This window comes from Panthera pardus, unplaced genomic scaffold (genome assembly GCF_024362965.1).
Source record: "Panthera pardus isolate Hobbes unplaced genomic scaffold, ASM2436296v1 HiC_scaffold_11, whole genome shotgun sequence".
Classification (NCBI taxonomy): Eukaryota; Metazoa; Chordata; class Mammalia; order Carnivora; family Felidae; genus Panthera; species Panthera pardus.
Window position 1 is genome coordinate 75503521 of NW_026526666.1, and position 9393 is coordinate 75512913.

Sequence of the window (9393 nt, forward strand, 5' to 3'; positions counted from 1 at the left end):
CACACAATCATGCCCAACACTTCCCAGGATTGACGGGGTGGGAACTTATTTTCTGAGTACCCAAACTGATAAACTGCTCCTAGAGCAAAAAATAGTGAAATACAGATTCAACAGAAGCCAATTTTCCTGGTCACACATCCTAATTATATAGGATGCCAGCTCAATAACTGAGTTGTTACGTTACTTCCTGGGACTAATTATTTTTTCAGCAACCCTTAAGATTCTTTAGAAGCACACAAGGTCGTATCTGCCTGAAAACACTTATCTCTTGTCCAAAATAACTCAACTCTTTACCTATAAAGAGAAAGAATAACATCATGGAGATTTTTTTTAAGTGTCCCTGTGCCTTGCCTGTTTCCACTTGGATCCTACCCCTGCTCCACTCTGTCAGTGGGACCTACATCTCCCAGGCTCCCTTGCCAACCGATTTCTGGGTAAGTTCCATCAATGGGAGGCACCGATGAGGATAAGAGGAAGGAGGAAGAGGGAAGCCAGGGTAATGCTCTCTTACAGGGTCACAGTTCCAGCTGTACCACACAGCTTTGCTTTCTGTGCGTCTAGCTTACACCAGATAGCTCAGACTTCTGGCCTTTGGTGACACGAGCACCTTGTCATTTCCTTAGGGTCACAGTAGCTCCCAGGTGTTGCTCATATCTGGGTTGCCTCACCAGCCCATTTGCCTGCTAAGCTTTTACATCATCCATTACGTATGTTCCTATTACGTATGTTAGATCCCCTCTGCTTGTACTACCTACAGTGGTTTCTGTTTCCCTGACAGGTCCCGGACTTTAAAATATATTTTAAAACTTAACTTTCTTAAGAATTAAACAACTATTCAGATAATCTGTAAAAGATTTCTTCTAGTAAGAAACAAAGGATTTATAATGACAAGATCAATTCATTCCTTCAAACAAATATTTACTAAGAGCTACATCTATGCCTGCCCCTGTAGAGCTTACATTCTAGTGGACATGTTAATTGTGGCACATTATAATTTTTTTAAGTGTATCAATATAGGAATATTTCTTTAACAGTAGAGGAATTTGGTAAAAGTGAATTAACTTTAAAGTGTTCTACTCTACATAGATTGGTTCCTACCTTTTCAGTGTGGTAAGCTGAACTGTCACATTCCAGGGCCAATACAGAACTTCTTCAAAATTAGTATCTACATAAACTGGCCACTTGCTCAAACAGAAGTACAACTGTGATAAGGATTTAAGCAGACACAATAACAGAAGTTAGGCACTGTATGCTCAGAATGTAACACATGTGTGTGTGTTATGCAGATTCTTTCTTGGCATCTTTATTACGAGGGGATATCATTTGAAGGAATTGAGTCTGAGTCCATTTAACAAGTCACTTTATCCCTTGTCTATGGCGTAGGTAGGTTCCATCAACATAACATACAGAGCAAACTGCAATGTGCATAATGAGTAAAGTGTTGCAGTCACCAACTGCATGACATCATTTCCAAGAGGGAATTTTCAGGCAGAAGAATAGGAACAGACAATGACTCATGTGGTGAACAGTTATATAGACAACTGTGCCCAAGAAAGCTGCCACCTACATATCATAATGACATCACATGAAAAATGCAGAAAGAAAGTAATTTTCTGGTTTATTGGAAAGCAATATGTTTGCTGAAAAGTGCACTGAGAGATCAGGCTGCAAGCTACCTGCTTACACCTCCTAAGCACTCAGCAACCAAGAGCACACATCAAATATTCAGCACTCTTAAACCGCTTGAGTATCTAAGCATGCTCAGCCTCAAAATCAACGTCGTCAACTCCAGAAATGACATAGTATCTACTGCTGGCATTTCACTAGACTTTTCTAAGATCATTTAATGTACTCGTGACGGCACACTTCCATACTGATCTTGTGGGCACAATATTGAGACCTTTCTTACTACTCATCAATTAGAAAACATTTCATGTCTGCAATACTTATTATTCCATTTGAGTAGCAGGTAGACTTCCAATAGTATGGGCTTCTTACACAGCAGAGGGTCTAAAGCATATCCATAATCTCAATACTATACACCAAATCAACTACAGGGCTAGGATTTTAACCTTATTGGCCCCTGACTACCTGTCAAAAACTTTATCCCTTGCCACTCTCCAACATGTAGTCAAAATATACTAGAGAATCAATCTCTCTCTCTCTCTCTCTCTCTCTCTCACACACACACACACACACACACACACACACACACACTACTTTGGAAACTTTGGACATTCCATTTTCCTCTGCTTAGAATGCAAAGTCCCCTAAATTCACCTAGCAAAGTCATGCTTATCATTCAAGACACAGCCTACACAGCCTTTGAAGTCATGACTTCCTGAGGCGGACTTGTTTGCTTTCTCCAGTCTTTCCTTTCTCCCTGCACACAGTGCCATCATGATAATACTACATTGCATCATTATCAGTTTACACATCTGCTTCCCCATTCAACTGTGTAATCCTTCAGACCAAAGGCCCTAGCTCTGAATCTACCACATATCCTGATACAGTGTCTGACGCAAAGTAAGTGCTGAGAAATATTTTCAGAAAGAATATATATGGTGTGGATTTGAGGCTTGCAGAGTTCCGCTTAAATGATAAGGTATTTTGTACCCTATCCCACTGCCACAGAATGTTATTTAAAGGACAAGGAGAACAAATAGGAAAGCATCTCCCAGGGAACAGGCTTAACAAGTTGATATTAAAAGACAGTCTAATGAGGATTTTGATAAATTACTTTCAGTGTAACTGTGTCAACCCAGCCATGACTGTTAGAGTTAAGGTGCATTTGCTGTAAAAACCCAGAAACTTATTTGATCTTGGCCGGAGAAGAGTGTTTAACAACTAGAGATGGACACAAAACTTCTTCTGTTGTCTAGATTTGATGGAATTTTTTTAACCTCTCAAAAGGTGTCACAAATATAGGTAAAATAATTAAAAACTGATAGGAAAGTTCATGTTCTAAAAAATGTTACTTAACACGCAATGACTTAACTACCAACACAAAACAAATATAAAGCAAAGCCAGAGATTAATTTACTGGAGTTAAAATTTAGGACTACTTTAGAAAATCTCTACATAAAGTTCCCTGGTCTAATCTTTCATACAATTTTGAAGAGTGAGGAAAAAATCAGAGACCATCCTCAAGGGTACCATAAAGTACATTTGCAAAAATGCCAGAACCCCCATATATAGGAAATGGTTTTGGCTTAAAGACTAGGGAATTATTGAGTGAGTCATTCTAACCATGGCTTCCAGTTACCAGAGTATTTAAGGGCATAAAATCAGAAAGTGAAACAACTAAAACCAAGGCCGCATCAATCAGACCAGCGATGGTGATAAGCAAGTGATGCTTACATTTGTGGAACATTTATTTTACAAGGCACTTTCATTTTTCAAATGAGGAAAATTCAGGGCAGTGCTGAAGGCCACAAAGCTAAAATAAGAGTGAAGGAGTTTCATTGGATGTTTCAACATCAAGTCTGCAGCCCCTTCCATTCCTATACTTCTTTACCACCTGAAATGTGGTAAATATGTGCTATGGACAGACCTAGGACATTTTCTAAAATGACTTCAACAAGAGCAGATGTTTCCAAATCACTTAGGCATATCTTTGAACTTAATCAAAATATCCTAGGTATCACCTTAGAAAACACCTGGAGAGAATGAAGAAGCTCCTGAATGAATGTGCATGGACAGAGCACCTGCATGCTGTCCATATTATACTACTGATTGAAAATGCAAGGTGCTATGAACTGTAATATTACTCCCTGCATGAAAGCACTGAAAAAGCATATAATTAAATGTAGTTGCTTGTAGGGTGCTTGGCTGGCTCAGTCAGAAGAGCTTGTGACTCTTGATCTTGGGGTTGTAGGTTCAAGCTCCACACTAGGTACAGAGATTACTAAAAGAAGTACACTTTCAAAAAAGTAGTTGTTTGTGTATATATCATCTCTCAAAAATCACATAAGGTATTACCAAAAGTGGTTACTTCGAGGAAGGGAAATGTGGCTAAGGGATCAGGGATTATCTATTTTTCATTTTTTTAACATTTATTTATTTTTGAGAGATGGAGAGAGATAGAACAGGAGCAGGGGAGGGGCACAGATAGAGGGAGACACAGAATCTGAAGCAGGCTCCAGGTTCTGAGCTGTCAGCACAGAGCCCGACGTGGGGCTAGAACTCATGAACTTCGGCTCATGATTAGAGCCGAAGTCAGTGCTTAACTGGCTGAACTGCCCCCCCACCCCAGGTGCCCCAAGGGATCAGGAATTCGAATACAACTTTTCCTGTCTATGGCCACACCACCCTGAATGCACCTGGATCTAGTCTGATCTCAGAAGCTAACCAGGGTTGGGCCTAGTTAGTAGTTGGATCGAAGAATACAACTTTTTCTTGTACATATTTGCCTTTGAAGCTTTTACATTTTGAACCACATGACAGTGATATCTCTTACATTTAAAAGTATAGGGGCTTCTGGGTGGCTCGGTCGGTTGAGCTTCCAACTCTCAATTTCAGCTCAGGTCATGATCCCAGGGTTGTGGGATCGAGCCCTGAGTTGGGCTCCACGTTGAGCGTGGAGCCTGCTTAAGATTCTCTTTCTCCCTCTGCCCCTCTTCCCCGCTTACACTCTCTTTCTCTCACAAAAACACAAAATTTTAAAAATAAAATAAATTTAAGAACATATAATGGAAACTGGAACAGAAGCAATTGTTAGGTAATTCAAGGTAAAACATTTCAGAGACAGGATGCAGCAGAAGGGGAAAGTACCAAATATTACAAAGTTTCCGTCAAACTCCAGAATTCCATGTGGTATTTCACAGTCTGTAGTAAATATTCCACAAGACCATCAAATCTCTTCCATTTTAATTCTCTGCTCATTAAAAAGCTCTGAATTTTTTTTAAAAATTTGATACTGAGAGAGTAACGTCCCATTAGTGGAAACAGGTATTCAGGTCATGATGAAGATCCTTACATGGTAAGTAAGATAGTGTCTAGTTTAAACCAGTCTCTGAAGAGGTTGATTAGTAGGAGTCATTCCAGGGCCACTGACTATGGAACTGCAGAGTTAAGATTAAGCCTTGGACTAGTACAACCCCACAAGGTTCTATCCAAAAATGGGACCCAGCCTCAACTGAGTAGAGCTACCTTTGGCATATCTGGAATTTTTAGTAAGCTTGTCCTTTGTTCTATCACTACTTAAATCAGTCCAAAAATTTACCCAAAAGGTCACAATATCCTTGGGTGATGAGGAAACCATATCTTTGGACCTAAAAGTAAGTCAAAGCACTTTTTAAAAGGTAGTAACAAAAGTAACAAAGCAGCTTCCTTTGCCACACAGGAATCACTTCAGTGCCTTAGAAGTCCCAGAAACTGGTGAGTCTTGTGTTCAAGAGAGTTAAAAATCCCAGGACCAACAAAGCTCATACTACGTAAAGAACACACATGCTTGTTTTCTACTCTGGTGTTCACATTACATATCTAAAGATAGTAACACCCTTAAGCAAGTATAAGATTTTAAACAGAAGAGCCATTACCAAAGGGTTGTTTTAGAACATCACAAAAATACCTGCTCATAGGTCTGCAGCCCAGGGCTATATTATGTGATTTAATATTAATGGATTAGTAATCACTCACCAAGTTCTGTATAGTTAGATCTCAATTTCTAAGTAAGAAACAACATGAGACATAGGGATAAATAAACTCAGATCTGAATCTCATTTTCCAAACCCAATAGTTTTTAAATACCTCCTCCCACTACATGTATTTTTTACCAGAGCTAACAGGTAACTTAATCTCCTGATATAAGTGTCTCTTCCATGGACACTTCCATGGAAGGGTCAACTTCCATGACCCGGTAGTTGTCTACATGATCATTATGGAAACCAAAATTAGGAAAGAGGAGGAAAATGAGTGACAAAGATTGAAAGAGTGGAAGGAGCTAGATTATTCACAAAATGGATAAGCTGAGGCTTCATCAATGTGTAATTAAACTGAATTGAGAGATGACTTGGGGCACCTGGGTGGCTCAGTCAGTTAAATATCCGACTTTGGCTCAGGTCACGATCTCAGAGTCTGAGTTCAAGCCCTGCATCGGGCTCTGTGCTGACAGCTCAGAGCCTGGAGCCTGCTTCAGATTCTGTGTCTCCCTCTCTCTCTGCCCCTCACCTGCTTGCACTCTGTCTCTCACTTTCAAAAATAAATAAATATTTTAAAAAATTAGAAAGATGACTGACACCTTGTCATTACATGTCTACTACAATGGCCAAGTCACTGAAGCCACTAAGCCAAAATGTGAAGCTAATTTGTGGTAAGAAATCATTTCAGGAGGCAGAATTCTACCATTAATAGCAGTTAAGAAAGTTCACAAGCCAGTAGTTACTAGTTCTCATTAAGAATTAACTAATATTTCATTACCTGATTCCCAGTAATGCTATTAAGAAAGAGCAGTGGAAAGTTTGGGGGAAAGAAGTGATGAATCGCGCTCTCTCTTCCATATGCTATATTTCATTGGAATATGAGTAAGTATGAGTAGTAGGAGAAATGGGGGGTTGAAAGCAGTACTAATCATCAAAATGGCATCTGACTCCCCAAATGTAGCAATGCTCACTCTCGTGGGTTGCTTCACTGTGACTCCAGATCTGTCAACTAAGGACATAAGGGAATGTGAGTAAAGCCAGGAGATACACTCCTAAATTTTAAACTGAATCTTCCAGTAGATCTAAGACAAGATTTAACAAGAGTCAACTATAAGAAATTAACCTACTCAATATAAATTGACTCTAAAATACTTTTTTTTAAAGTTTATTTATGTTTTGAGAGAGAAAGCACCAGCAGAGGAAGGCAGTGAGAGAGGGGGAAGAGAGGATTCAAAGCTGGCTCTGCATTGATAGCAGAGAGCCTAATGTGGGTCTTAAACCCATGAACTGGGAGATCATGACCTGAGCCGAAGTCCACCGCTCAACCAACTGAGCCACCCAGGCTCCCTGATTCTAAAATACTTTTTAAAGCAAATTCTTGCTACAGCAAAAATTCAGGAAAGAAGTCTGGGGACCTTTTTCCTAAGAGCACATGCCATTTATCTATTAGCAGAGGGCATTAAAATATACTACTAGGTATTTAAATCTACGTGTCCCTGTTCTCCTTTCATAACCTCATTTTCTAAAATAAAAGGTAATTACCTAAAGGTATGAATTAGGCATGTCCTTCCTTTCTCGATATTGATAAATACAAATACATTTGAATCTTTCTTGTATACTGTGTGCCCAATATGCTATATGGCAAAGGACTGTGGTAAATCCACTGCATTATGAACAGAAGCAAATTAACAATAGCTCCCCAAATAGAACTATCCCCTTCTCCCCAAAGGGAAAAGTATTTTCCCAACTTCTCCAATTGTATTCCAAAGAATTCAGAAGGAAAATAAGGAAACAAAATATTTACAGAATCTTGCATCTATACATTTTGGGTGCATATAACCAAGCTTTCACTTATAACCAAGCTTTCCTATCATACTGATTTTTAATGGGATCAAATCATGAATCTTTGAGGACACAGAAAACAAAGACTAAATGGCTTTGCCCATTTACAATGATCGCATTTCACCTTTGGAAGGGTAAGCATCATGGAACAACATATTTGATGCATCCACTGCTTCCTTCTCTCCACTGACTAAACAGGATCCTGCACTTCAACCACAATGTGCCAGTTTCTGCCACCACACACACACACACACACACACACACACACACACACACACATACATTAGTCCTCCAACGCACTCCACGGCCAGGGCCAGGCTGTCTAGAAATCCGCACTGTGTCACTGCATAAGGCAGGTACCCACTTCACATATCCAGAAAGAAAGCTACCCATGCACTCTGACAGAGTTCAGCAAGGCTGTAAAATGACAGAAGGAGCTGCTACGCAAGTAGCGGGCAGCAACAATCACCACCTTAAAAAATTATTTAAGCAGTTTTTCTACCGTCATGTCACTTCCCTCCTCCCCCTCCCTCCCTCTCTTCCTCCCCCGCTCTCTGCCTCTCCGCCCCCCCACCGTCTCCACACACACACACACACACACACACACTGCAGTTCCTCCTCCTCCCCCCCCCCCCCCCGCTCCCGCCCCCAGCTTTGCAAGTGGAAGGCGGTGAGCTCTGGGCTGCCTCTAAATGACAGTCGGCCCAGAACTCCTTCGGAGCCCTGGCATACAGACATTCTCACCTGCACACACCACGCCACTTCCACCCCCATCATCACCGGCCCTCCCAGGCACTCACACTCGCCCTCGCAGCCTCTCCCCACACCATCCCGGCGCCGCAGAACACGCGGCAGCCTCATCAGTAAGAGTAGCACGCCTTACCATTTAACGTGATTCGGGCGGCCTAAGCTCCAGAAACCCCCTCCCCACACAGGCCACCTCCCAGGCGCGGCCGGAGGCTAGCTGCACCCCGTGCCCGCCAGGAGGGATGCGCTACCTTTGGACTGGCAGTCGGCACAGAACTTGTTATCCTCCTCCAGCAGCAGGTTGGCCAGGACCGCCTGGTACCGATCCACGTCCTTCACCGACTTGCCCGTCATGGCCAGGGTGCCGGCGGGGGCAGAGGGCGAAGCGCCCTCCTCGCCCCCAGGAACCCCTGCCTCAGTTCGGAGGTGAGGACTCCGGGTCCCCCGCCCAGGGGCACCTCCTGAGCGGGGGGAAAAGCCCTCCCCCTCGGGCCGGACCGGGCGCCCCCTTCTCTTGTCAGCCGCGCCCGCCCCCCACTCTGCAGCCCCCTCAGTGCGGCGCCCCCTGGCGGGCTCAGGGAAAGGCCCGAGTCCAGAGGAGGCTGCCGGACCAGAGACCCTCAGCCCAGGCAAACGGGGCACTCCTGGGCGCGCAGAGACGCCGCCTGGCCTGCCTGTCTGCGGGCCGTGCGTCCCGCGCCTCGGTTTCCCTGGCAGCTGCCGCCTGCTCTGCCACCACCTCGGCCGCCTACTTCCGGCAGCTCTTCCTCTCCACCTCCACCCAGCCCAGCCCGCGCATGCGCCCCGCCCTTACCGCGTCGCCCTGGGCTCTTCCCTCGGCTCCGCCTCTCAAGAACCAAGCCAGGCAGGAGTGAGGGGCGGAGCTTGTGGTGGGCGGAGAGAGGACAGGGCACGCCCCCTAAGTGTCCTTGGAAAAGAATGAATGGAGCCTGGCAGAAAGCTAGTGGAGGGAGTGGAAGAAAGTGAAGAGAAACAATTAACATTTGCTGAGTTCTTACTATGTGCCAGGCTCTGTGCTAAGTGCTTTATATGAATTATCCCAATATAATCCTCAAAACAAACGTCTCTATGAGTTAAATATTTATCATTCTTATGTAACCTGAGGGTTGTGGCTACTCCAAAGTCGTCCAGCTTATTCTTT

The 9393-nt window shown here is 43.2% G+C and overlaps 1 protein-coding gene across 1 annotated transcript in view; it reads right to left on the bottom strand.

Annotated features, from left to right (window-relative positions):
* SMAP2 (small ArfGAP2) overlaps positions 1-9014 on the bottom strand; it is a 48016-nt gene extending 39002 nt beyond the window's left edge. Inside the window, exon 1 of the mRNA XM_019429113.2 lies at positions 8483-9014. Within this exon, the coding sequence (XP_019284658.1) occupies positions 8483-8585 (103 nt within the window). The 5' untranslated portion in view covers positions 8586-9014. The remainder of the gene's footprint in view (positions 1-8482) is intronic.
* Positions 9015-9393: the final 379 nt, after the last annotated feature.